The sequence below is a fragment of the Thecamonas trahens genome, assembly GCF_000142905.1.
Source record: "Thecamonas trahens ATCC 50062 unplaced genomic scaffold supercont1.37, whole genome shotgun sequence".
Classification (NCBI taxonomy): domain Eukaryota; order Apusomonadida; family Apusomonadidae; genus Thecamonas; species Thecamonas trahens.
The window spans coordinates 220473-246856 of record NW_013657643.1 but is presented as its reverse complement, the minus strand read 5'-3'; the positions used below and the strand labels follow the sequence as shown (position 1 = coordinate 246856).

At 64.7% G+C, this 26384-nt stretch overlaps 12 protein-coding genes across 12 annotated transcripts; 4 read left to right on the top strand and 8 right to left on the bottom strand.

The window, feature by feature from the left end:
- Window positions 1-639: 639 nt before the first annotated feature.
- AMSG_12102 (uncharacterized protein) lies at window positions 640-1215 on the bottom strand (the record flags this gene model as incomplete). Its single annotated transcript, XM_013900449.1, has 1 exon — window positions 640-1215. The coding sequence occupies one exon, from the start codon at window positions 1213-1215 to the stop codon at window positions 640-642; it is 576 nt and encodes a 191-aa protein (XP_013755903.1).
- Window positions 1216-1439: 224 nt separating this feature from the next.
- Window positions 1440-6194, bottom strand: AMSG_07801 (E3 ubiquitin-protein ligase SHPRH; the record flags this gene model as incomplete). Its single annotated transcript, XM_013900407.1, has 3 exons — window positions 1440-1517; window positions 1546-5812; window positions 5869-6194. The coding sequence occupies 3 exons, from the start codon at window positions 6192-6194 to the stop codon at window positions 1440-1442; spliced, it is 4671 nt and encodes a 1556-aa protein (XP_013755861.1).
- A 154-nt stretch (window positions 6195-6348) lies between these two features.
- AMSG_07800 (mitogen-activated protein kinase scaffold protein 1) lies at window positions 6349-7174 on the bottom strand (the record flags this gene model as incomplete). Its single annotated transcript, XM_013900406.1, has 2 exons — window positions 7128-7174; window positions 6349-6733 (listed from the first exon to the last, which is right to left on the bottom strand). The coding sequence occupies exons 1-2, from the start codon at window positions 7166-7168 to the stop codon at window positions 6349-6351; spliced, it is 426 nt and encodes a 141-aa protein (XP_013755860.1). The 5' UTR covers window positions 7169-7174.
- A 645-nt stretch (window positions 7175-7819) lies between these two features.
- Window positions 7820-10011, top strand: AMSG_07799 (uncharacterized protein; the record flags this gene model as incomplete). The annotated part of the gene is made up of 2 exons (XM_013900405.1): window positions 7820-7861; window positions 8024-10011. 2 exons carry the CDS (start codon window positions 7820-7822, stop codon window positions 9995-9997), a joined length of 2016 nt encoding a protein of 671 aa, XP_013755859.1. The 3' UTR covers window positions 9998-10011.
- A 227-nt stretch (window positions 10012-10238) lies between these two features.
- On the top strand, window positions 10239-11892 carry AMSG_07798 (uncharacterized protein; the record flags this gene model as incomplete). The annotated part of the gene is made up of 2 exons (XM_013900404.1): window positions 10239-11852; window positions 11884-11892. The coding sequence occupies 2 exons, from the start codon at window positions 10239-10241 to the stop codon at window positions 11890-11892; spliced, it is 1623 nt and encodes a 540-aa protein (XP_013755858.1).
- A 126-nt stretch (window positions 11893-12018) lies between these two features.
- On the bottom strand, window positions 12019-13963 carry AMSG_07797 (uncharacterized protein; the record flags this gene model as incomplete). The annotated part of the gene is made up of 2 exons (XM_013900403.1): window positions 12019-13730; window positions 13879-13963. The coding sequence occupies 2 exons, from the start codon at window positions 13961-13963 to the stop codon at window positions 12019-12021; spliced, it is 1797 nt and encodes a 598-aa protein (XP_013755857.1).
- Window positions 13964-14069: 106 nt separating this feature from the next.
- AMSG_07796 (alanyl-tRNA synthetase) lies at window positions 14070-14882 on the bottom strand (the record flags this gene model as incomplete). The annotated part of the gene is made up of 2 exons (XM_013900402.1): window positions 14070-14759; window positions 14829-14882. 2 exons carry the CDS (start codon window positions 14880-14882, stop codon window positions 14070-14072), a joined length of 744 nt encoding a protein of 247 aa, XP_013755856.1.
- A 662-nt stretch (window positions 14883-15544) lies between these two features.
- On the top strand, window positions 15545-20670 carry AMSG_07795 (myosin VIIA; the record flags this gene model as incomplete). Its single annotated transcript, XM_013900401.1, has 2 exons — window positions 15545-15607; window positions 15844-20670. 2 exons carry the CDS (start codon window positions 15545-15547, stop codon window positions 20668-20670), a joined length of 4890 nt encoding a protein of 1629 aa, XP_013755855.1.
- Window positions 20671-20700: 30 nt separating this feature from the next.
- On the bottom strand, window positions 20701-21057 carry AMSG_07794 (uncharacterized protein; the record flags this gene model as incomplete). The annotated part of the gene is made up of 1 exon (XM_013900400.1): window positions 20701-21057. The coding sequence occupies one exon, from the start codon at window positions 21055-21057 to the stop codon at window positions 20701-20703; it is 357 nt and encodes a 118-aa protein (XP_013755854.1).
- Window positions 21058-21111: 54 nt separating this feature from the next.
- Window positions 21112-21709, top strand: AMSG_07793 (DNA polymerase delta, subunit 4). Its single transcript, XM_013900399.1, has one exon. It carries the CDS (start codon window positions 21336-21338, stop codon window positions 21654-21656), a length of 321 nt encoding a protein of 106 aa, XP_013755853.1. The 5' UTR covers window positions 21112-21335; the 3' UTR covers window positions 21657-21709.
- Window positions 21710-21728: 19 nt separating this feature from the next.
- Window positions 21729-22818, bottom strand: AMSG_07792 (NADH ubiquinone oxidoreductase subunit; the record flags this gene model as incomplete). Its single annotated transcript, XM_013900398.1, has 2 exons — window positions 22692-22818; window positions 21729-21917 (listed from the first exon to the last, which is right to left on the bottom strand). Exons 1-2 carry the CDS (start codon window positions 22764-22766, stop codon window positions 21729-21731), a joined length of 264 nt encoding a protein of 87 aa, XP_013755852.1. The 5' UTR covers window positions 22767-22818.
- Window positions 22819-22939: 121 nt separating this feature from the next.
- Window positions 22940-26314, bottom strand: AMSG_07791 (uncharacterized protein). The gene is made up of 2 exons (XM_013900397.1): window positions 26094-26314; window positions 22940-25835 (listed from the first exon to the last, which is right to left on the bottom strand). The coding sequence occupies exons 1-2, from the start codon at window positions 26307-26309 to the stop codon at window positions 23004-23006; spliced, it is 3048 nt and encodes a 1015-aa protein (XP_013755851.1). The 5' UTR covers window positions 26310-26314; the 3' UTR covers window positions 22940-23003.
- Between the last annotated feature and the right edge of the window lie 70 nt (window positions 26315-26384).

Sequence of the window (26384 nt, the reverse complement as noted above, 5' to 3'; positions counted from 1 at the left end):
TACTCTGCATTGCGGCTCAGCTTCTACCCGCAATGACCTCCACCCAGGCTATCCATCTCATTCTCTTGCCGGATGCCGTGCTCCTCCGCATCATGGCACTTCTACCGGTTGCCGATCGCCTCCGCCTTCGCGCCGTCTCAGGCAAGATGCGTGCGCTGGCTTCGACGCCTGCGCTCTATGCCGCCTGCTCGTTGGCCGAGCTCGGCCCGCTATCGATGGCGCAGCGCCGCGCAGCCCGCAGGACTCTGATGTCGATGAAGGCCGCCGAGGCCGACATGTTGATCATGCAGCCGAAGCAGCTCGCGCGGACCACTGCCGCGTTTCTCACCACTCTTCCGCGGTTGCCGACGCTGCCGCCCCAGATGGCGCTTCTGGAGCCGCTCTGGTCGCGCGACCAGGGTGCCGATGGTGCTGATGGTGGTATGTGGTCGGCGCTGTCCACGGTCGCCTTTCCTCAGTCGCCGCCACTCTCGATCTTGCAGTGCGCGCATGTGACGGCGCGGCTGGTGGCGGTAGCTCCCGCGCTGCGCACCATCTCGCTCGACGGGTGCTCGTACATCACCGACGCGCATCTGAATGCGATATTTACTGGCCTCAATGCCGCCTTCCACACCATCGATCTCACTGACTGCCGGCTGGTCACCGACGCTGGCCTCGCGACTGTGGCGCGCGCCGCAGGGCCTGCACTCCGGGTCCTCCGCCTCCGCAACGTAGGGCGTATGACCGATACAGGCCTCGCCGCCTTTGAGGCCCACTGCTCGCCGGACGCACTGCAAATTGCTGACTTTTCCGGCGCGGTCCGACTCTCGGACAAAGCGTTGGCCGGCTTTCTCCAGGGATGCTCCTCGCTCCGCGAGCTGCACCTTGCCGGGTGCCGACGGATCGGCGACGGCGCCGTCGGCGCCGCCATTGCTCACAACGTCCAGCTCGAGGCTCTCGATCTCTCGCAAACCCACATCTCCGACGAGACGGTGCGGACACTCGCCCGCCGGCTGCAGGCGCTCCGCAAGCTTGCGCTCCGATTCGTGCCAGTCTCAACACCCGCTCTCCGCCACGTTTTCCGCTGCATGTACCGGCTAGAGACCCTCGATCTTTCGCACTGCGGCGGGCTGACCGACGAGCTCTGCCCGTCGTTTGATGCTCTGCCAGACCTGCGCCACCTCGCCCTCCGCTCGTGTAAGCAACTAACCGATGACGGCGCCGTGGAGATCGCATACTCGGCGCCGAATCTCTGCTCGCTCGACATTTCGCGCAATGCCGGCGTCGGCGACGCCTTTGCCCACGCGCTGACCGGCAACTCGGCGCTTCCGCGCCTCGCCACACTGCAGCTGGGGACGACCCGGACGAGCTCGCGCGCGCTGCGCGCCATCATTGCGGCCCGCCCGGAACTGGCGCTGTCGCTGTAAGCAGCGCGCGCGCTTCGCGTACCTGCGCATCGCTTAGCGCCTGCAGCCGGGACGGGAGCGCCTCGCGCTCGCCGACCGCGGCCAGGCCCGCCAGTTCGACCACCACCGCCGCTGCCGTGTTGGCACGGCCAAGGTAAACCATGCGCGGCACACTGACTCTGCCATTCCCACCTGGAGTCGAGGATATCGATGCTTGTAGCCGCTGATAGGCGTGGCGATGCTCGAGCGTCCGCACTGCGCTCGCACGGCTCATCTCCTTGGCGGCCTCGCCGGTTCGCCCGACCGGCGGTGGCACTATGACGGACTCGCGCCAGAACCGGGCCTGCACCTGCAGTTCGCCGAGCGTAAGCGGCTCCGAGTCGCCGTCGTCCTCATCGATTGTGCCGCCATCAACCGCACCGGGCATCGCACCTAGGCTTCGGCCAAACATCGAGTACACGTCGGCGACCGTGAGCGCGGCGCTCGCCGCTGCCCTCCGCGAGCTCGCCTTGCGCTCACCGGCGGCAACAGCGGCAAGCTGCGCCGCGCCGACCCGCGCCACGGCCTCCTCGATCGAGCCCGAGATGACAAACCGGTAGACTGAGGTAGCCAGTGTCTGGCCGATGCGATGGACTCGCCCGATTGCCTGTGCCTCGACAGCGGCGTTGGTCTGCGGCTCAAGGAGAAAGACAATCGACGCCTCGGTGAGGTTGATGCCGTTGGCAGAAAAGTTGAGCGGTAGGAGGAGGACGTTGGTTTCTGCGCTCCGAAAGGCCTCAACCGTGGCATGAAACTTGGCCCGCGCGCCCGATGCGCCGGCCATGCTCATTGTCGACACCCCCTGCGCCGCCAGCGCGGACTCGAGGATCTTGAGCAGCGCTGACCAGAGCGAAAAGACAAGGATCTTGACCGCCGGCCGGGCTTCGACAAGCTTGACAATTTGCAGGACAACGACGTCAAGTTTGGACGACCACGCTGCCGCCAGCGGCGCCCGTGTCGGCACGCTCAGATCCCACACCTTGGGCCGACAACCGCTGGTGCCCGAGCTCGACACTACATCCTCGCCGTTGACCAGCGAGGTCAGCCGCCGCGCCGTCCGCACACCGCCCAAGGCACCGTCGTCATCAAGCCCTTCGCTCGGGGCCGCCACTTCGTCGCTGGAGAGGTACGAGATTTCGGCGATGACGACCCGATTGCGGCAGGTAGGGCACGGAAGCGAGCTCCGGTGGCGGGCGCCGGCCACCATGGCGGTGATGCATGAGCGGCAGAAGAGATGGCCGCAGGTGAATAGCACAACCTCGGTCCCGAGCGCCTCGTGGCAGATCGGACATGGCTCGGCGGCATAGTTGGCCGACCGCACCGCCCGCAGCTGCTTGAGGTAGTGAAGCTGCGACTTGGCCGAGTTGAGCGCGCCGCGGTGGACGCGGATCTCGCTGCGGTAGTTGGCCACAACTGCGTCAACAGTTCCCGGATGAATGACAAAGTGTTGCAGGCTGGGTGGGACAACCTCGCCCGGCGCAGCGAGCCGGATGCGCGAGAGCGTCATCCGCAGCTCGTCGCGCCGCAGCAGCTCGTCAACTTGACCACGCCAGAAAGAGCGCGCCGCAACAAGCTCCTTCTTGAGCTCAGCAAACAGGCCCCGAGTCTTGCTGCTCGCCATGCTCACCTGCTGCAACTGCACATTGAGCGCCGGCGCGTCGTCATCGTTCTCGAGCGTCCACTGTGGGTAGCGTGTGACGAACCGCGCCAGAGCGTCACACACGATGGCGAGCGAGGTGTTGGCACGGGCACGCTGGACGTCGGCGGCTTCGCGGGCGCCACGATCGGCGCGGGCGAGCAGGTCGCGGCGAGCGTTTTCGGCCCGCTCCCGCTCGAGCTGCTCGCGGCGGGAGCGGAGCTCGAGCTCGTCCGCGGTCATTGCCTCGGACTCGCCCTGGAACAGGAACCGCTCGTAGGTCTTGATGACGTCCTCGGCAGCACACCAGGTGCACGACGCCACCCCGCTGCGCTGTGCGGTGGGGACAAGCGACATGTTGACAGCGTCGTCAATTTCGCCGTTGAGGTTCGGATTGCACCGCGGGCACGCCAGCAGCTCATCGACGTCGGCCTCGGTCAGTTCGCGCCTGCGGGAGGCGGCGGAGCGGAGAACGGCGGCGCGAGCGTTGAAAAGCTCGTCGCAGGCCATGGCCATGACATGAAGCAGCGGTGTGCCATCACGGAGCGGGCCATCGTTTTTCTTGCGCCGTCGCTTTCCGCCGGCCATACCGGCCTCTTCGTCGGCATCGGCGTCGTAGGCCAGTACAGCGGCTTTGCCGTAGAGATAGCGGATGAGAAGCGGACGGGCCTCCGAGGCCGCCAGCGAGCCGTTCTCGTTGACAAAGGTGTTGACAAAGGTGGCAAAGGCAGCGTCGATCGACGCCAGCCGCTGCATCGGGTTCGCCCACCACGGTGTCTTCCACACTCCAGCACGGGTGTCAAAGCCGAGCTCGTTCATGACGCCTCTCACAGCCTTGGTCGCCGCCGCCAGCTCAGCGGCGGCGGCGGCGACCGCATGGACGGCCGAGCCGACGAACCGGTCGCGCATACCCGCCACAACCTCGCCGAGCGCTGCCTCATCAGGCAATGCAGCACTGGCCGGGACGACACCGGGCGGCGCGTGAGTAACCACCCAGTGGAGATGATGCCGCGCGTGGAGAACTTGCAGCGTATCGGTGGCGATCTCGGCTGCCGAGTTGGTGACTAGCGTGAGGGTCTCGCGATACAGCGAAGCAGCTGTGGCATAGTCTGGCGGCGTGGCGAGGAGGACCGCACCCGCGAGTCCGTTTCGCGACATGATGTACAGCCGCTGCGCCTCCTCGGCGTCGACGGTTGCGCGGGTAATGAGCTGGGCAAGGAGCTCACCCATGGAGAGTGTGTTGCGGACGAGCCCATTGCTGCTTCCACCAGTGGACGCACCCGGACGGGATGTCGGCCGCCCTACGTTGGGGTGGCAGCACGCCTGTCGCAGGCGGGTGAGCATCGACTGTAGCGCCGGAGGAACGACGTCGGAGGCCGAGACGCCGGTCGAGGCCAGGAGGTCGCCGACTGACGCTGCCAGATCGGTGAATAGCCGGCGGTAGTGGATCTTCTCCACGGCGTTGAACTCGATGGTGTGAACAACCGAGGTGAGAGCTGGGAGGCCGAGCTCGGCTTCAACGTCGGCCTTGGGCGTCCGCCACACAAGCGCGCTCATGAGGCCGGTCAGCTCGTCGAGCGCCTCGCTGGTCCCTGCGCCGAGGGTAAGCTTAAAGTCGCGCGGGACGGTGTACGGCTCGGCGTGGAGGATCCGGAGCATGCCCGCGATGTCGGCAAGGCCGCCGGCAACCGGCGTGCCGGTCACGCACCAGCGGCGATCGGCGGCGACGGCTGCGACAAGGGCGGCGGCGCGAGACGCGCCCTCGATCATCTGCGCCTCGTCGGAAACAACGCGCCAAAAGACTAGCCGGGTAAGTGGGGTAGAGAGTGGGACGTATCGCTGGTTGCGGCGGAGTCTGTTGGCAAACTTGCCGACCGACACGTGGTTGAGCTCGGAGGAGAGGACGGCAAAGGTAGTGATGACCACATCGTACGAGGCGAGGACCGAAGGTGGAAGCCACCCAGACTTGGCCATGCCGTCGTACATAAGAATACGCAGCGCGCCGGGGGTCGCGTGCCGCTCAAGCTCGTCTTTCCACTGGTGAGCAATGAGCGTCGGGGAGACAATGAGCGTCGTCTTGATCCGCCAGCCGGCCTGATCGACAAGCGCGTACTCGGTCGCGCACTCGACACAGAGCCACCAGTCGTCGGAGATTGAGTCTTCATCCGCGCATCGACTGCATGCCAGCAATCCACATCCGTGGCAAGTGAGCTTGAGGCGGGGTGGGAGCGGGAGCGGGCAGCCGCAGACGCGGGTCCGCTGCACTCGGTCCGCGCGGGCTCCGATCGCTGGTTCCAACGTGGGGAATGTGGGCGGCGCGGGATGGGCAAGGAGAAGCGAGAGCACTTCGACGGTCTTGCCAAGGCCCATTTCGTCAGCGAGCAGACCGCCGCGCGGGAGGAGCGGCGGCGGCGGTGGATTCCGCGAGACTTCGCCATTCGAGAGGCACCAGTACCACTGCGGTGGGGCGTCCGGATCGGCTGACGCCGGTGTGGGGAGTGGACGCCAGAGCGGATGGATGCCAGAAGCAACCGAGGCTGCCTCGCCGGGCTCGTTCTCGCGGTCGAGCATCCACTGGACGCCGCGGGCCTGATACGGCCGCAGCGTGGGAACGAGGGCCGGTGGCGTGCGGGCCCGATCGAGCTGCGGCTCGGTGCCAGATGGGCGGCCGGCCTCGTAGACAACCGCGGTGTAGTTTGGGAGTGGCGAGAGCTGCGAAGTGGTATGCGGACCGAGAAAGTGGTGCAGCAGCCTGCGGAGATCGGAGCGCCGCGCCGGCCACGAGGCCTCGGCGGCGGTGACGAGGACGAGGTCGACGCGCCTGCCGTCTTGGGTGTGGTAAGCGGCGAGGAGGCCGCGAGTGGCAAGGCGCGCAGCGGCGTTAGCACCGCAGGCGGGAGCACTTGGTCCAAGTCGTCGATGTGGCCGATGTCGGCTCCAGCAGGTACGGCCGCGTCGTCGGCGAGGGTCAGGCTGCCGACCGGCGGATCACCTGCCGGCGGCGGACCGAGGGCCGAGGCCAGCGACGGCGACGGACGCGAAGACTTGGCCCGCTTGGACGGGCGAGGTGATGGTGCAAGAGCCACCTCGGGTGGGCCTCCTCGTTGGATAGGCACACCCTTGCGGCGAGGCATGGCGGGATGGTGCGGGAGGAAGTGAGGTGGTGCTCGTGGCGGCGCACGAGTTGAGTCGGGCGACGGACGACGGGCAAGGAGCGAGCCGACTCGACGCCGAGTCGCACTATGGGCGCGGCCGATCGGGTTGCTGACTTGGGGCACGGTGGAAGTTTTACTCTTCAAAGTCCATAACGACGCGGCAGAGCGGCTCGAGGCCGGCGTAGAGCTCGGGTGCCATGGCGAGGACGGCGCCTGCGTTGACCTGGTGCGAGCCGATGAAGGAGAGGACCAGCGGGGCGACGTTGAGCTGGACAATGACATTGTTCTCGTAGTACGAGATCATAGACGAAGTAGCGCCAATGCCGAGCTTGGCGGCCTGATCGCAGGCCATGACAAAGACACCCGACATGGCAGGCTCGAGCACAGTGGCCTCGCCGGCATCAGCCTCTGCCCCGTCAGCCGCTCCCTCGACCTTGTCCTCGGCAACCGGCCGAGTCACCTGCAGCAGGACAGCACCCTGCGAGTCGGTGAGAAGGATAGACTCCAGGCCATGGACCCTATGCCCGAGGAGAGAGAGAGTATGTGTGTGTGATGCGTATGAGTGTGGTAGGTGGCTTGGAGCCCGACATGGCCCGAAGCTTCAGCCATGGCGGTGCAGCCAGCCCTGGCTGAAGCCCATGGTAGTGGTCCCCCTCCCCCCCCCCCCTCCCTCCCCCTTCCTCCCCCCTTCCCCCTCCCCCTTCATCCCGCACTCCCTCTAAACCCCCCTTCCCCATCCCCGGCCCAGGACCAGGACCAGGACCAGGCCCAGGCCCAGGCCCAGGCAGTCCATCCTGACCCACCGCCACAGCATGACCCCTCCCCCTTCCCCCCCCTCCCCACCACCCCCACCACCCCCCACCACCCCCTATGCCCATGCCCCCATCCTTCTTTCTCCCCAGTCCCACGTACCGTGTAAGGAGCTCCTCGAAGAACGCCCTGTACTCACTCATGGCGTCACGTGTGTTGCCAGCTGGCTGGACTGAGACACCGCCACCAACTGCGAGTACGAGTTCGAGTGATGCACGTGATGTGCGTTATGCGAGTACGACCGATGCGGGTGATGCGGGTACGACCGATGCGCGTGATGCGGGTACGACCGATGTGCGTGATGCGAGTACGACCGATGTGCGTGATGCGAGTACGAGCGATGCGCGTGATGCGAGTACGAGCGATGCGCGTGACGCGGGTACGACCGATGCGCGTGATGTGCGTGATGCGAGTACGAGTGGTACGAGTCTTCATCTGAAAGCCTGCGTTCACCCCTTTCCATCGCTGTAACTACCTCATCAACCACCTCTTCAATCCCATCATCCCATGCCATCCCCCATCAACCCCCTTCCCCGTCATGAAGTACCTCCCTTTGTCGTCCCCATGCCAACCACGGATCACGGCTTTGGGGGCATCAGCCACAATCAACACACATACAATGACATGACATGTGATCAGATCAGAGCATGCCCATACACTTCCCATGACACCCAGGATCAAGCGGTACCGCACAAACCGTCCCCCTTCCCCTGCTCTCCCACTATCTGTGCAGCTCGTCATCGGTGACTCGTCGATGAACCACAGCCCTCTCCTCCCCACCCCCGCAGACGGGCATGGCGGCGACTGCGCTCACCAACATCTACCCTACCTCTTATGTCATTGCTGAACACGCCCATGCACTCTCCCCAACCCTAGCTCTTCTCCTGGCTCCGGCTGCTGCTGTCTCTCCTCCGCCTGCTCCTGCTCAGCTCCCTCCGTCGTGGTGTAGCCATTGCTCGGCTGCAGCGGCGGCTCCTCCTTCAGCGGCGCAAGCCCAGCCGGTGGGTCACTTTTACTGTGTCTGCTGCGGAAACTCTTCGCCCGGTGCGCCTCCGCTGCTGGATGCTCCGTCAAAGCGCGTCCGCTATCCGCTTCCGCCGGCTGAGAGTGCTCCAGGAGACTCGGCTGATGTCCGCCTTGGCCTTGCTCACTCTCTCCCGCCGCTGCTGGTGGTTGTCTACCACACTGCCGCGGGGTCTGATGCCGCTGCTGCAGTCCGCGCTGCCCTTGGTGCCGCGTTGGCCGATACGGTTGCTGCCGGTCTCGGCTCGCTCCGGGTGGCCATGATCGCCGTTGGCGGCGCGGTCACGGTCTACGATTTGCATTTGGATGATGTGGTCCACGGCAGGGTCGTTGCCGGCGCTCGCGCACTGGGCGAGACTACCCGAGCCGGGCTTGCCGCCAACGCGGCGCAGAGCTGCGTCGATGCCGCGCTGCCTGCCACGGCCGTCGCTGTTGACGCCGTGGTGGCGTCTTGGACCGGTGCCCCTAGCGCGCCAGGTGGCCAGCTCGCGCTGGCGGTTGCGCTCGATGCTGCCCTTGAGCTCTGCGCCGCCCACGGCTCCACCGCTGGAGGCAGCGTGCTCCTTGTGACTGCTGCGCATCCCAACTACGGGCCGGGGGCTACCGTGCCTGCGCCGAGCTCGGCCGCCGAGTCGCTGCTCAACACCGAGGCGCTCGGCGTGCTCGACGACCTGGCGGCACGAGCCTACGAGCTCGACGTGGCCATCGACGCTGTCGTCACCTCGGCGCTCGGCAACCGGGTTGTGACGCCGGCACTGGTGGCGCTGGCCCGTTCCACTGGCGGGGCTCTCGCGTGTGATTTGGGCGTCCTGCCGCAGATGGTACTCGACCGGAGTGCATGCCTTGCCGCCCGCGCACTGGCGGCGGCGCCTCGGGTCATCGAGCTCACCCTGCCGCGCGGTCTCGAGGTGGCGCACGTCCTCGGCCCAGTTGTCGAGCTCGAGCCCGGACTCGACGAGCTCGGCTCGGTCCGGATCACCACAGCGCCGCTAAGCGCCGACGCCGGCCTCACAGTCGTGCTCGCTCACGAGGGCGAGGTCAAGCCCGGGCGGGTTTACTTTCAGGTCCGAGTCTTTGAGCCTGACGCGGTGACCGTCGTCACCCGCCCGCTGCAGGTGGTGCCTGCGCCAGACGCCGACGCCGCGCTGGCGGCGGTCGATCCGCGCGCGCTGGCCGTTGTCGAGGTCAAGCAGATTGTCGCCGACGTGCTGCGACAGCTAGAAGACGATTTGAAGCTGGGAGTGGCCGACGGCCGGTCGGCTGGGCGTGAGGCCCTCGAGCAGCGGCTGCGGGCGCTTGCCGGCGCCGCGGCCGACGCCGGCCGAGCCAACACCGCCGAGCAGGCGCTGGACCGGCTACCGTTTGAGCTCCGCACCATGGCTCGCCTGCTGTATGCAGCGTGGCGCGGACCAATCTTTGGCGTAGGCTCGCCGTTCGACACGCTCGACGCATGGTCATTGGCGGCCACCAGCCTTGTCGACGCCGCGTACCCGCTGGCAGCGCGGATGGTCGAGCCGCAGCTGGCGACAGTCTTGCCGCGCGCAGACGGCTCGGCAGTCCCCCTGGCGCTGACCCGACTCTCCTCACTCTCGCTCGCTTCCGACAGCGTTCTTGTCTATGACGCCGGCCTAATGATGGTGGTGTGGATTGGAACGCAAGGTGGCTCACCCGACGACGCCCTTCTCTACGCGCAGCAGCTTGCTGGAGCCCGGACCATCCCACTCCCTGTTGCTGTGGTCGACCAACGGCTCCCCGGAGCGCGCGACATTCTTGCACCGCTTCTTGAGCCGTGCCACCTCGACGCCTCAAACGTCCAACTCTACGACGACCCTGTCCTCGCCGATCTGCCCGAGAACGAGCTTTCCGCTCGTCGGTCCGCTGCCCGTGCCCGCAAGACGCCACCGGACGCTACCTTTCGCTCCTGGATCCGGCGCGTTCTATCGACGTAAACGTGATCACTGCAGCAAAGCTGAATGACGACGTAGCAGAATGGCGGCATGGCAACTTGATAAGCCATCGCGCGATCACCGTGCCGCCGTCCGCTCCATGCGGTGCCATTTCGCTCTCAAAACGCCAAACCGCCAACGATCACCTCCGCCCTCCGCGGCGCCCCACCACCACCACCACCGCCACTGCACTACCCCACTCCAGGTCAAGACCTTTGGTGTGTAGGGAAGAGTGGACACGAGCATGACGGGAAGTCGTCGGAGACGGGAGAATGTGCGGGCACTGGCCAATGCGCACGTAGAGAAAGCCCTGGCTTCGGGCCAGCCGCACCCGGGCTCGCCGGCGGCAAGACGGGCGGCAGGACGGACGGCGCTGACATCCGACTCGGCGGGGCTGCGGCGGCGACGGGGCGGGCATAGTGGAAGCGGAAAGGGAGCAAGCAAGGGCAGGGGCGGCCATAAGGGTGCGAGCGGTCTGCTGCGGGTCCCGCCGGCAGGGCCGGAGCAGCACGGGCCAGAGATGCCGGAGGAGAGCGCCGAGGGCTTACAGGGCCGCGAGGCGGCGATCTTCCGGCTGACGGCGGCAGAGGTGAAGCGGCAGGAAGAGGAAGAGACGACCCAGAGCAGGATGCGGACGTTGCTGCCAGACTCGTCGCTGGCGCTGCAGTCGACCCTGATCGAGGAGGCACAGGCCGAGAACGACCGGGTCGACTACGAGCTTGACATCAAGAAGAACTGGTTCCACATGCAGATGAAGCTGTTTGACGCAGAGCTTGCGGCACTCAACGAGTCAAAGCTCAAGCTGCTGAAGGAGATTGATGCGCACCAGTCGTTCATTGAGAACAAGAAGCGCAAGACCGAGCAGGACCTCGAGCTCGCCCGCAAGCGCATGACCGAGCGCGAGGAGATCGAGGCCACCATTGTGACGCTGCAGGCGACACTGGCAGCGCTCAAGGAGCGTGAAGCCGATCAGACCAAGGCATTGGAGGCGCTCAAAGGCTACGACGAGTACCTCAAGTCGTTCCTCCGGCAGGAAGGCGCACAGTATTTGCTGGCCTCGTCGTCAGACGCGTACTCGGACGGGACTCAGGCCATTCTCAAGCGGTACGAGACGCTGGTCCAGACCCAGGCCACGCTGCTGGCCGAAGTCGAGCGGGCTGAGGCAGAGATTGAGAAAAAGGCGGCGGCTCTGGCGGCCGAGCGCGAGCACAAGGACTCGACCGTCCTAGTCCTCACCACCCAGCTCCTCTCGCTCCACTTTGAGCTGGAAAAGCTCCAGTCATCCGGCACCTCGCTCGAGTCTGCGCAGCAGACGGTCGACGAGGCGTCCAAGGCGCGGTATCGGACGCTTGGCGAGATCACCATGGCCATCGACAACCTCTACACGCTTGTTATGGAGCGGCAGCACCGCAAGAAGCGCATTATCCCGCTCGGTGTGAACAGGACCCAGGCCGAGGCCAACGCCGCTGCCTCGGCCCGCATCAAGCAGCATGTCGAGGCCTCGGGCAAGGCGCACGGCCACTACCTGCACAAGCTCGACGTCATCGAGAAGATCATCATCTTTTACACCGAGACCTTTTTCCCGCACAGGCTCCCTGACGGCTCGCCGGACTTTTCGCGGCCGACCGCACGAGTCGCGCCGTCGGCCGCGCACGCTCCGCTCATGGCTGCAGGGTTTTCCAATCTTCCAGGCATGGATGCCTATGCTGCGGCGCTGCTTGGGGGTGGCGATGACGTCCACGGCTCGGAGCCCGGGGGCGGGGGCGGCGGGGGTGGCGGCGGCGGAGCCGGTGGCTCATCAGCAGCCGGTGGCTCGTCGGGCGGCGGCGGCGGCGGTGGGGTGTCGGTGTACGGTTCGGTCTCGTCGGCTGGGGGCGGCGGCTCGGTAGCTTTTGTGAGCGGGAGCGGCGAGTCGAGTCTCGGACGACGACGGTCGCTTGGCGGCAGTCGGCGGCGGCGGCAGCAGCGGCGCGGCATGTCGCCGGGCCTTTCACCGTTATCGCGGCGGTAGCTGGTTGGACCGCTCAGGCCGACGACGGCTGGTCGGCGCGGTAGGCGAGGAAAGCGTGCTCGGGTGCGTGAGCGTAGGTAAAGCCGTCATCCGTGGAGATGACGCCGTCGGCCGAGGCGGCCCAAGAGGCGTGGCAGTCGGCGCACAGGTCGTAGTCCTCGCAGTGTGCGCACTTGTAGCGCACAAGAGCCAGCGGGTTGACGGCGCATCCGTCGCACTGGACGGTGACGTGCATGCCCTCGACAACGTCGTCGGTATCGGCCGGGTTCTCCGGCAGCAGCGTCCCGTTGCCGTGGCGCATGCTGTGGAGCTGGGTCCGGCCACGCAGGGTGGCCACAAACGTGTGGGACGGATCGTGCGGCGCCGTCGTCCAGTAGCACTTGGCGCAGAGGGTGATGGGTTCAGACGAGCCGGCGCAGTGGACGCAGGTGAAGGCCGGCTCGTCGCTGCCCTCGACAGCCGACGGCTTGGCGCAGGCCGAGCAGGCCGCGGCGACGTCGAGCGGCGCGGCCGTGGCGAACATGGTGATCTGCGCAGTGTCGATGCGGCAGCCGGCAATGTCGGTCATGGCCGCCATGGCCGAGTCAAGCTCCGCCTTGGCCGACGACGGGAACTCGCCGGCAACCGAGACGCGTGCGTCGTGGGTCACGCCGTCAGCCGAGACCAGGGTGGCGACCTGCGAGATGAACGAGTCAAAGGCGAGCTCGGCGGCAGACGCAGCCTTGAACATGTCGCAGAGCTTGGCGACGCGAACGTCCTCGGTCGGAGCGGCGTCCATCCACTTGGGCGCGTCGCAGGCGGGCGCGGACTCGGTCTTGGGAGCCGCAGCCTCTTCATCGCCGCAGCATCCGCAGTCGGCGGCGTCCTCGATGGCGGCGACCGAAAAGGCGTGGAACTGGGTCTTCCACGTCTCGAGCAGCGCCTCGGAGCCGTCGAGGAGGGCAGCAATCTCGACACCAAAGTCGAGTGCACCCGAGACACCCTGCCACGCAAGGCGGCCCTGGGTGTCGGTGAGGAAGCAAAGCGGCATGCGGGTGACGGCAAAGGCCTCAGCGAGGTCCGACTGCGGGCCATCGGGGCCGGCCCAGACATGAGTGAGGCCGTCGATGGCCCACCCGTTGGACTCGATCTGCTCGGCAAGTTCGGCCGGCTTGAACTGGTCGTCGAGCCAAACGCAAACCACGTCGACCTTGCCGTCCCACTCGGCTGCGGCCTTGGCCACAAACTGAACCAGGCCGTGGACAGTGCCGAGCGCGATGGGCGAGAGCGCCGTGGCAAACGTGATGAGCGAGACGTGGCCCTCACGAGCTGCGACCTCACGCAGCGGGAGCTCGGTCCCGGTAGTCGCACTCGTCGACGTTAGGATGGTCACCGAGGCATCCTGGACCGGGATGGCGGTGCCGGGCTCGAGGACGACATCCAGCCGATCCTCGACCTCCTCGACACGCTCGGCAAGGGCATCAATGAGCGCATCCCGAGCATCAGTCTCTTCAGCCGAGATAATTCCCTGCAGAGCAAGGAAAGACTCTGCACGGATCTCCGCCTTTGCACCCTCAGGCAGAGTCGGATCAGCCTCGGCCGCCGTGGACGACGACGCGCCAGCAGCAGCAGAAGAAGCCGAAGCCGACGACGAAGCACCTGCGTCCGAGGAGGCCACAGCCGTACCCGGCAAGACGCAAAGGATTTGTGTGGCCACAAGCATGACCCGGTTGGAGAACGGACAGTCTGTGTTGGAGGGGGGGGGGGCGAGGGGGGGGGGGTGAGGGTGGGGGGGGGGGAACGGGGGAGGGAGGGAGGGCAGGTGAGGAGGATGGATGGTGGATGAGGCGCCATTGGTCACGGGGGGAAGAGCAAGGGTAAGGGGGTGGCGTACCCTGGATGTAGGTTTGGAACCAGTCGAGGAGAGCCTTCTGGTCGTCTTCGGACATAGCGTTCCACGAGGGAGGAGAGGCAGACATGAGCAGACGGTGCTGGGAGGAGAAGAGTGTGGTGGACCTTGGTCTTGGTCGTGGCCTCGCTTATGGCCTTGACGAGTGGTCAGTCGGGCTTGTTGCGCTCGCTCGCTTAGGGCGACGGATCGACCGAGTAGCGGACGTTCACGGTCCGCTTACCGGCCTTGTGCTTGATCTTGCGGATGGTGATGCCGCCAATGGTGACGACATTCTTCACATGTGTTCCGCCGCAGGGGCAGGCCGCATCGGCCATGCCGACGATGCGGACAGTCGGCATGGTCTCCGGGAGGTAGGCCGGAATCTCGTCGAGCCCACACTCGGCAGCAACATCATCGCGAGCGACATGGCGGACACGAACGTCGCCACCAGCAGCAATGAGAGCTGCACACTCGGCGGCAAGGCGTTGCGGAAGACGCTCCCGCTCGCCCGGATCGGCGATGACGCCGGCGTACTCGACGTACGCCAGATGCGGCGCATGCGCGCCTCTAGTCGGCTCCAGATCAGCGTATCCAAGGTTGCGCATGGCAGCGTCGAGAAGATGGCCGGCCGAGTGGAGCCGGGCGTGAAGCGCGCGGAGTTCGGCGTCGACAGCGACAACGACCGGCATGCCAGGCACCAGCGGCTCGCTCCCGGGCATGTACGCACCGGTGTGAACCACGACGTCGGAATCGCGATCAAGCACGGCCTTGTCGACGCGAAAGACCACAGAGCCATCGACCGAGCTGATCGTCGCCTTGTCCGATGGCTGGCCTCCGCCCTGAGGATACACCACTGTAGCGTCGAGAATGACTTCAGCGGTAGCCTCTTGCCCGCTCTCGCCGTCACCTTGCCCGCTCTCGCCGTCACCTTGCCCGCTCCTACTCTCGACCACCACCGCCTCGCACTTCACCAGATCCGTGTCGTCGAGATACAGCTTGGTCGTCATGGTAGCAGAGTTGAGTGAGGCCGCGATGACGAGTTCAGGTGGCGGAGCAGCGGAGAGGTGAGAAGGGAGGGGGGATCGATCACCAGGTATGGGCTACATCCAAGCGCACAGTGCTACGCACACCCTTAATCCTCACCACACCACATAATGCCCCCCCACCCCCACCCCCCACCCCCATCCCCTTGTTCATTCCAACCTTCCGCGAGTGGCGATGAATTGCCGGTGCGGCGGTGATTCGATGAGTCAGCGGCGGCGGGCGGGAGGAGGGGCGGGGCAGGGAGGGGAGGGGAGGGGGGAGTGGCACCGCTCATTCGCTCATTCGCCAGAATTGTCTCGGGCCATAGTCTTGTACGTTGCCAAGCGAGTTTGGCGAGTATCGTCATGTTATGTGTGTGGTGAGAAAGGATGACATAGTAGAGTTTGGTGTATTCATGGGGTATACTACCATATCTATGGTCTTTACCTTGCTCTCTGACCTTCCTTCTCCTCTTCTTCTCCCTCTATCTTGCACACTCGGGTTCGTCTGACCGCCCTGCGGAGCCCCCAGGGCTCACCGCCGCCTCGATCGCGACGGTCTCTAATGCGGCGTCCGATTTTTCTCAGGCAAAGGCTGGCGAGTCAGAGGGGGATGGGGTTGAAGAAGGTGATGAGAGTGGGGTACAATGGACCACAACAACCATCTCCTAGAGCTCAAGCACTCTTCAGTTGCCACCATTTCCGCCTGCGTTTACTATAGCTCGCCAATCCCCCCACACACACATTCCCTGGCCGCCCCTCAGGTCTTCCGCCCATTTTGGACTCGTCCTGTCCATGTGGCCTCGTTTTTCTTGAGCGGACCAAAGCCCCCCCCCCCCCCCCCCGTCTCGCCCTCCCTCCAAACAGACTCACAATCACAATCCCCCTCCCCTCCCCCTCCCTTCACTGCTGCAGGACACACATGTCGGGGTGGGCGGCGTACAAGACGCCTGAAGGCGTGGACTACTACCACAACTCAATCACTGGTGAGACGTCCTGGGAGAAGCCGGCTGAGCTGCGGACGGCGGACGACTATGAGGATGCTGGTGACTGGGTGTGGTATCCGGATGAGGATGCGGCGTATGTGCCGGCCAAGGTGCTCCAGGCATACTCGGACGGATCAATGTCGCTGCAGCTGGAGAACGGAACCAAGGTGGAGTACCGCAAGTCGAAGAAGAACAAGAAGGATCTTGTGCCGCTCAAGAAGTCGTCGCTGCAGCGGCTGATGGACGACCTAGTGCAGATGGACTCGATCGACGAGGGCATGATCATCCACAACCTCCGGGAGCGGTTCTACAAGGACAAGATCTACACCAACGTGGGCACGATTCTCATTTCGGTGAACCCGTTCAAGGGCCTCGGCCTCTACACGCCGACTGTGATCGACCGGTACTACCACAAGGGCATTTCGACGCTCCCGCCGCACGTGTTCCAGATTGCCGACGAGGCATACCGCAAGATGATGGAGGGCATCCGCGGGCAGACGGACCAGTCTGTGCTCATTTCAGGTGAGTCTGGTGCCGGCAAGACCGAGGCGACCAAGCAGGTGCTGTCGTACCTGGCCGAGACGGCCGGCTCTGTGTCTGGTGTGGAGCAGATGATTCTGATGGCGAACCCGATTCTGGAGGCGTTCGGTAACGCCAAGACGCTGCGAAACAACAACTCGTCGCGGTTCGGCAAGTGGATCGAGGTCTTCTTTACGCCGATGGAGGGTAAGATTGCCGGTGGCAAGATCAACAACTACCTTTTGGAAAAGTCGCGGGTGTGCTTCCAGATCGAGGGCGAGCGCAACTACCACATTTTCTACCACCTGACCAAGGCGGCGTCGGAGCCGCTGCGGGCCAAGCTGATGTTGCAGGGGCCGGACGCGTACCGGTATGCCATGATGGGTGGGTGCCACTCTGTCGAGTACATGGACGACGCCGAGGAGTTTGCCGAGGTGGAGAAGGCGTTTGAGGAGCTCGAGTTTGGGACCGAGGCCAAGGAGACGCTGTACACGATGGTTGCTGCGATTGCGCACCTGGGCAACGTCGACTTTGTCAACAACGAGCAGGACCAGGCGACGATCACGGATCCTGCCGAGCTAGAGATGGCGGCGCAGCTGTTCTGCGTCGAGCCGTCGGCGCTGCAGCAGGCGGTGACCTCGCGGACGATGCGGATTCCTGGGCAGGAGCCGACGCTCATTCCGCTCGACTCTGTGCAGGCGACGGACAACCGCGATGCGCTCTCGAAGATGATTTACTCCAAGATGTTCGACTGGGTGGTGGAGCGGATCAACTCAAGCCTCAAGCCGACGATCCGCGGCCCGTTCAACATCATCGGGGTGCTGGACATTTTCGGCTTTGAGATTTTCGAGAACAACTCGTTTGAGCAGATGTGCATCAACTACGCCAATGAGAAGCTGCAGCAGCACTTTAACCAGCACACGTTCAAGCTCGAAGAGGCGCTGTACCAGTCAGAGGGCATTGTGTACGACCATGTCGAGTTCATCGACAACCAGCCGTGCCTCGACCTTGTGGAGAACAAGCCGAACGGCATCATTGCCATGCTCGATGAGGAGGTGGTCATGCCCAAGGGCTCGGACGAGTCGTTCCTCCGCAAGCTTCACCAGCGGCACGATCGCAAGTCGCCGCGGTACATCAAGCCGCTCCGGCCGCCGACGGCCTTTGTTATCGACCACTACGCCGGGCAGGTAGTGTACGACGTCCGCGGCTTTCTGGAGAAGAACCGCGACACGCTGCAGGAGGATCTGCTGACGCTCATTTCGGGCTCGGGCTCCGGCTTTCTGCGGACGATTTTCGAGTCGGACGCTGCGGCGGCATCGTCCAAGGGCCGCAAGACTACGCTCGGCTCGCAGTTTAAGGACCAGTTGTCGGCGCTGATGAACACGCTCGCCAAGACGACGCCGCACTACGTGCGGTGCATCAAGTCGAACTCGCTCAAGACAGCAGGCATCTTTGAGGGCACCAACTGCCTGCTCCAGCTCCGGTACTCGGGCGTGTTTGAGGCGGTCGAGATCCGGAAGAAGGGCTTCCCGTTCCGCTACACGCATGAGGAGTTTATGAAGCGGTACGGGTTCCTCGGCGAGAACATTCCGCGGAGTGCGCCGTTCCCGGACCAGTGCCGACAGCTGCTGGGCCAGCTGCGGGGCGACTTTTCGCAGATCCAGATCGGCAGCACGCGTGTGCTGTACCGGCAGGGCCCGCACCGCGAGCTGGAGCTCCTCCGCGCTGTGGAGCTCGAGAAGGTGGTCATTGTGTGCCAGTCGGTCATGCGCGGACACTACTGCCGGGTGCAGTATCGACGGATGAAGGCGGCGCACCCCAAGCTGGAGCGGGCCATCTCGACGCGGTCACTGCCGGTGCTGGAGGAGGCGCTTGCAAGCGCCGAGGGCATCCACTTTCCAATGTTCTCGCTGGTGCAGGCGCGGACGCTCCGCGAGACGATTCTGGAGGAGAATCGCATTCGCGACGAGCTGCAAAAGTACGTGTCGGTCGATCCGGAGCCGGTCTACGACAAGATCCAGGCGCTGCTCGACCGGGCAGAGGCGATTGGCTTTGCGGACCCTGTGGTGCAGAAGATGCGCGAGCGGGTCAAGCTCATCCACGAGCGCAAGGAGACGGTGAAGATGCTCGACGCGGCGGTGGCGGCAATGGACCTCAGCCAGTTGCAGGCCGGCATCCGGCGGGCGCAGGCGTGCACGCTCAACAAGGCGCACCCGTCGTGCCAGGCGGCGCTCGCTGCGATCGAGCGGATCAAGCAGGAGCAGGCGCTGGTGGCCAAGCTCAAGGCTGCGCTGGCGGTGGGCGCGATGGTGGGGCGCGACACGGGTAGCGCGGACCCGTCGGGGCTGACTGCAGTGCTGGCCGAGGCGGCGGCGTTTGGCATGCAGACGGCGCCGGGCAAGGCGGCGGCGTTTGAGGCCGAGACCATGGTGGCGATCCGGAACGCGCTCCGCGGCGAGGACTGGTCGGCGCTGGACAAGGCCATCAAGGCCGGGCTCAAGGGCGGGGTGGCGTCGCCAGAGATGGATGCGGCCAAGGCCGAGCTCGCCCACCAGGCCGCGGTCGACACCGTGCTGGCGAACCTTGTTGAGGGCATCCGCGACTTTGACGACGCTTGCCTGCAAATGGAGCTGCAGAACGCGTACGGGCTCAACATGCAGACCGGCGAGTGGTCGGACGTGGTGGCGCAGGCGCAGGCGCTGTACGACCAGGTGTACGCGGCGCGGACAGCGATGCAGCAGGGAACGGCGGCGGTCGACGACGCGTACCTCAAGCAAGGCATCGACATTGCCGACTCGTACGGGTGCAACAACGCCGAGGTTCAGGCCGCGCGTGCGCTGTACGACCAGATTGTGCATTACAAGGCGTACGCGCGCGACGCCATCCAGCGGTGCCAGCGGCATCTGCTGGAGGAGGCGACGGCAGGCGCCAACGCCATCGGGCTCAACTCGCCAGAGGTGCAGCAGATGCGGCAGCTGCTCTCGCTGGACAAGGTGGCGTTCCTCAAGAAGGAGTTTGAGGCGGCGCAGGCGCTGCGCGACGAGTCGCGGATGACGCGGGTCGCTATCGCCATCAAGGACGAGTTCTTCCAGGCCAACGGGGCCAGCAAGTTTGCGCTCCCGCAGTGCCCGCTCTTCAAGTCGCGCGAGGAGTTCTCCAAGGCCAAGATGTTTGGCAAGAAGAAGCGGCGCGACGGCATGTTTGAGTGGGCCAAGGAAGGCATTCCTGGGTCGATGATGCGCAAGATCGAGCAGGACCCGCTGATGGTCAAGCTGTGCAAGAAGATGGCCAAGAACATCCAGGGCTTTATGGGTGACAAGAAGCTCTCGGAGCCGCTCTTCCTCGCGCAGGAGATTGTCAACGAGGCGTGCGCCAACGAGGCCATCCGCGACGAGATGTACGCCAACGTGGCCAAGCAGGTGACGCAGAACCCGAACCCGGACTCGGCGACGCGGGGGTGGCAGCTGATGCAGATCTGCCTCCAGTCGTTCCCGCCCTCGTCCGACTTTGAGAACTACCTCGAGCAGTTTATCCGGACCAACGCCCGCCGCACCCCGTCGGCCGAGCCGGAGCACTTCCTCAAGTGGTTCCACGAGGTCATCCGCACCGGCGTCAAGAAGATCAAGGTCGCCGACGTCGCATCGCGCAAGCGGGCCCAGTCGGCCGTCATGCCCGAGTCGGGCTACTACCGCGCCCCGGTCACAGCCTCGCTCGCATACACCGCGGCCCGCATCCCGGTGCCGGACATCACCCAGAAGCGCTACCGCGCGCCCGCCGCCGACCCGGTTGGTACGGCGTACTCGGCACCCGCTGCAACGGCAGCAGTGGCGGCGCCTGCCGCTGCGCCGCCCGCCACGTCGGCCGGCCAGTCTGCCCGCGCCGCGTACCAGTTTGACGCGCGCGACAACACCGAAATCTCCTTTGCCCCCGGAGACATCATCACCAACGTGGACACGTCTGGAGGCGACTGGTGGACCGGAACTATCAATGGCATGCACGGCATGTTCCCGGCCGCCTACACCGAGCTCGTGGAGGCTGCGCCTGCCGCCCCACCCACGCCCGCGCCGCCCGCTGCCGCGCCCGTCCCGCAGGGCCCGCGCGCCGAGGCCCTCTACCCGGTCGACGAGTCGGACCCGGGCTACCTCTCGCTCGCCGCCGGCGACGTCATCGACCTCGAGTCGACCGACGAGGTTGCTCCGGGCTGGCTGCGCGGAACGCTCAACGGCGTCACGGGCCTGCTCCCGTCCAACTACGTCCGGATCCTTTAGGTCACTCACCCACACCATGGTAAACATCGTTCACTTTGTGCTTGCAACAGCCGCAGAGAGCCCGGGCGCGATGAGCAGCTTGGACGGGTCGACGAGGCGGCGGAGGGAAAAGGCAGCAGGAGAGACGGAATCGACAGGCAGCGAGGAGAGTACCAGCTTTCCGGAAGCAGAGGCAGCAAGCGCCAGGTCCACAGCGGCATCGTCAGCAAAGACGATCTCTGCCGTGCCCGTCGACACGCCTGTGTCTCGCCTCACAATGCGACAAGAGGCGACAGCGCCGTAAGCCGCCAGAGCCACCGCAAGCGACTCCTCATCCGTCTCTCGGGGCAGGCCATCAGCAAGAAGTGTCTCCCGTGCGCGGGTGCTCTCTGACAGCTTCCACTCCATGTTCTGTGCGGAGGAGGGGGGGTGGAGTGGGGTGGTCGTTGAGGCGAGAGGGTGGGGGGGGCGGGGGTAGCGGGGGTTAATCGTTGGTGTTGTTGGGGACATTAATCGTTGGCGTGACCATGGGACATTCCAAACTTTCAATTGGCTCTGCTTCCACAACGGACACAGGGTGGACGGGACGGCAAGGCGATGCGGAAGCAGGAGTGGTGGCGACGGGGACACATCTCACTGTTGGAGAGAAAGACAACGTCCCGTGGTAGAAAGGTAGAAATAGCATCATGTCGGCACCTGTGTATGGAGCCGTCAAGGCAACGAGCCAGATGAGCCGCGCTCGCGATGAGGCCAAGGACGCGGCGTCAGCCGTGCTCAAGACCCGTGGTGCCCGCAAGGGCCTCGACGCCTCGGCTGTCGCTGATGCGCTCCGTCTCTTTGATCTCAACAAGGCGTACGGCCCGGCAAAGGGCATCTCTCGCTCTGAGCGCTGGCACCGGGCCGAGGCACTCGGACTCGACCCGGACCCGGCCGTGCTCACTCTGATCCAGGCTACGGACGCCGACGCCTGTGTCTGGGACGCGACCAGCACCTCGGACCTTCTGTAGGACGGAAGATCGGAGGGGAGAGGGGAGGAGTAACACAACACAGAACAACACAATCTTGGGAGATGGTTTCACTTAGTGCGAGTGGCTCTGGACGTAGCGGACGCCGCAGTAGCCGCACTCGACCGGGCGGTGCGGCTCGAGGTTGATGAAGACCCGCGGGTGGCCGAGCGGCCCGCGTCCGCCGTCGCACACGGTAGCCGGGCCATCGATCTCCACCGGCGGGACCTTGCTGATCAGCTCGGCCGCATTCGACGGCTTCGGCTGTGCCGGTATTCACGGAGAGGCGCCCAGCCGAACGTAGCCAGGAAAAGTCGAGAGTAGCAGGACGGCGTGACCAGGAGAGGGTAGGGGTGGCGAGCAGAAGCCGGTCATCGCCAGCGGTCGCCAGCAAGAAGATCACAACGCCCCACAGCAACCCCACAGCGGCGATGCCAGCCGTGACCACGCCACACCAAATTCGCATCACATTCACATCCCCGACCACATCCACGTCCCCGACCATGTCCACGTCCCCGGCCACGACCACGTCCCCGACCACGTCCACGTCCCCGACCAAGTCCACGTTCCCGGCCATGTCGCGCAAGACCACCACAACCACCATTGCCATAATCACAACCATCAATCAACCAATAACCCACAGAGTAAGTCCATAGTCCAAGTCCAAGTCCCAATCTACCCATACCCATGCCCATACCCATACCCATGCCCATGCCCATGCCCATGCCCACAGGCCGCAGGCCACAGGCCACAGGCCATCTCCCGCCCAGAGCTACACGAGACGGGCGAGCCACTTCCACGGGGTACAGACCACCCTTGGAGATAAAAAGTAGACCACAGTGAAGACGAGACCTACACTCACGATATCATACCCTTGGGCATGGGTACGGTGGGGTGGTAGGGGCGTGGGGGGCCAGGGGAGGCGGTACAAGGTCGGGTCAAAAATTGGGAGGGAGGGGAAGGGGAAGGGGAAGGGGGAGGGGAAGGGGGAGAGGCAACCATGGAGGGGGAGGGGGGGGGGGGGGGGACGGGACGTACCTGTGCAGCAGGGTCAACCTTATGGCCGTTGACATACTTCTTGTTGGCAGGAAGAGTCATGCTCCGCACTGCCATGGCAGTGGCCACAGCACGGGCCGTCGCACCCGCCGACAGTCGGAGGGAGAGCATGGTTGTGCGTCGAGTGTGCGGTCGAGTGAGTGGCAATGGTTGCGGCTGTGGTTGCGGCTGTGGTTGCAGTGACGGGCAACCGCCTTTTCAACTAGCGGCCACTCGGCCCACATCGAGATATCAACATGGCCACGGCTTTACACGCTACTGAAGAGGAGCAAATTGAACACCACCGCCTCCGGCCTATGGCTCCGCGCCTCCGGCCGATGCAATCGATGCGCTGGCCGGCGCGGGAGTGGCAGGGGTAGGCAACGACGGCGAGGCCTCGCTCTGGCTGGGCCTCGGCGCCGTGATGGCCGCCCCGGTTCCTGGTGATGATAGAGGCGACTTCTGCGCCGAGACAAGCGCGGCGGACGAGCCTGGCTGGATCGACTCTGCGGTGGCGGCGTGAGAGGCGAGGAGCGCGTCATAGAACGGCTGGAGCGTCGACGGAACAACGCGCTGCCAGAAGAGCATGTTGTCCGAGAGGTTCTGCAGCACTTCGGTGAGGGTAAAGACTTCGGCAAAGGCCGAGAACATGGGGAGGGTGACAAAGCGGATGATTCCTTCCTGTGACTTTGCCACCGACGACATGGCACCGTCCATAAACGGGGACACCTCGATGCCTGCCGCCGCCTCCTGCACGCCCTGCAGCGACGACTCGATCATCGACCGCAGCGCCAGGCCGCGAGCAATCTTGGTCGGCCGCGCCGCGTCGGACAAGTCCGCCAGCTTAAGCACCATCTTGAGGACCAAGTTGCGAAAGCCATTGTCGGTTGCCACCGCAGCCTTCCATGCTGTCCGCTTCGACGGCTCGGTCGGGTCGATGAGGAGCGAGAACCGTGAGGTCACCTCGACGTGTTTCTGCATGTCGGATGCGAGGACAAGGTCGACAATGGTGTGGTGGAGGGCGGTAATGTCCTCCTCGAGCAGCTGGTCAAAGAGCTTGAACCGCTCAAAGACTAGCTGCATTGAGACCGCCAGGTGATGCATTTCCAGCACCGCCTGGTTCGAGTACAGCAGCGCGAGCTTGTGCCGCGTCCGGACCAGGAACGAGGCATTGAAGCCAGGGTGGTCGACGTTCTTGATGGCGGCGGCGAAGAGGACCGCAAACGTGTCGCGAGGTGAGAGGAGCGAGTACAGGTCTGTGACAGAGAGCACGTAGTGCACAAACTGGACCATGTTGGCTGCCCGCTGTGCATTGTGATACGCGTTGAGCCGCGGCGTGTACCGGTCGAGCGCGAGCATGACGTCGCGCACAATGACCGGATCCAGCCGGAGCTGTGAGAGCAGTGCGTTCTGGGTGCACACAGCCATGAACACCGTCTGCAGCGGTGTCGTATCCTTGGCGACTAGCGCCTCGGCGTCAAACGCCAGTGTCCGAAGCTTGCCCAGCACGTCGCCAAGTTCCGCAGGAATCGGCATGGCCACCGTCACCGCCAAATTGGGCGTGGGGGTGAGGCTCGCCGCCGACCCGTTGCCGTACGTCTGGAGGCCCGCGCCCGACCGCTGCAACGAGTTTGATGGCGTCGGCACGTTAGTCAGGATGGTGCCCTGCACAAAGTTCTTGACGTCGTCGTTGCCCTCCCCGTCCGGAAACATCGCTGTCGACGGCTGGAACAGCATGTTTGACTGGATTGATTCGATAGCTTTGTCGAGCTTGGCCATCATGTCTGAATCCTGCGTCGAGGCCCGAATCGAGGTCAGCAGCGACATGACCTGGTTGATGGGCAGGTCCATTGTCGGCGGGGTGGAAGAGCCCGATGCGTGTGTCTCCTTGGCGAGCTCGTTGAGCCGCGAGTTAAGCGCCCGCGCCTCGCGGTCCAGCTGCTGATTCTCACGCTGGAGCGCCGCCACGTGCTTGCGCCGCCGCAGATTGTGGACCACAAGGATGCCAAAGCCAAGGCACACGCATGCGCTCATGCCGGCAATGACGCCAATAAGGCCCGCAGAAATTGACGACGTGCTCGGGCTCGCCATCGGGCTCGGCAGGTATGGCGGGCTCGTTGTGTTGCCGTAGTAGAGTATCGGGCGGTCGAGCTCGAGCCGCTGCTCCGCGAGCCACCGGCCCACAATCTCAAACCCGGCGCCGCCGCGGTAGTTGACGAGCGAGTACGCGGCGATGCAGTCAAAGTTCTCGTCAAACGAGATCAGGCCCGTCGTGCCCTCATAGCTCGAGTTGGAGAGCCACGCCCGGAGCTCAGAGCCATCAAGGGCATTCGCCTTTCCGCGGATCATGGCATCAATTGTCCGCGCCACCTGGTACAGCGCGTCGTATGCGTACGGCGCGAAAACGTTGACGGTTCGGTCGCCCGCACCGGCAAACTCGGTCGCGTTCAGCTGCTCCCATGAGTCGAGAAACGCTTCGAGCCGCACTCCCGATGGCAGCGCCGGTCGGAGACCGAGCACGCCGATGAGCTTCGACGACGGGAGGCCTACGTTGAGCAGCTCGTCCTGCAGCCATCCGTCGGTCCCCACCCACACGTACTGCCCATCGAGCAGCCCGCGTCGGTCGGCCTCCTTGAACAACTCCACTGCGTCGCTCACCAGACAGTTGAGAAAAACCACATGGACGCCGTGGTGCTTAACCAGCTGGTCCAGCGCCACGCCGTACTCGATGGCGCCCGGCGCAAACGGAATGTTGGCCTCGATCGAGACTCCCACGTCTGACGCCCGTTGCGCAAACGCGGTCACGCCCGACAGCCCGTAGTCGTCATTCGAGTACATCGTCGCCGCTTTTCTCCACCCGATCGAGTGCACAATCGACGCCAGCGCTGAGCCCTGGAGCGAGTCAGGCGCCACGACACGGAAAAAGTACGGATAGAGGATCTTGTTCGAGAGTGGCGACGCTGTCGACGAGTACGAGATCTGCGGAATCTCGAAGATCGAGGCCACTTGCTGTACAGCCCGCGAGACCGAGGATGACGCTGCCCCGACAATGGCCACCAGGCTTGGGTCTTTGGTCGCCTCGAGTGCCGACACCATGCCTCCTGATGGCGTCGTCTGTGTATCAAACGACACCCCGATAATCTTCGTCTGTCCATCACCAATTCCATCCACTCCATCTCATCGTGAGCCAGCTCCACCTTCATCTGATCCCATCGCGCGTCATCCCACTCACAACCTCGGACTGACGCACGTTTGACCACGACAAACCCCTGGACCAGACGCCGCCTTCCCCCCACACCCCACACCCACACCCCCACACCCCCCACACACCCCACACACCCACACACCCCCACACACCCACACCCCACAAACACACACCATCCTCGCCCTTCCTCTGCTACATACGTCCGGAAGGAGATTTCGGTCTGCGTTGATGTGCTGGATGCCCATGCGGAAGGCGGCCTCCCGCTCGACACCACCAGCGGCGAGGCCGCCAGTGAGGGGGAACAAGCCAGCAATGGTGATGTTCTCAGGTGTACCAAAGCCTGTAAGGATGCCCGCCACACCACCCATGAGCCCTAGTCCCACCCATACTACACACACCACCCAAAGCACTTGCATAGAGACGTGTGTCGTGGGTATCAGACTCCACCGCCCTCCTTGCCTACCTCCCCCCCTCCAAAAGCAGCAGGTAAC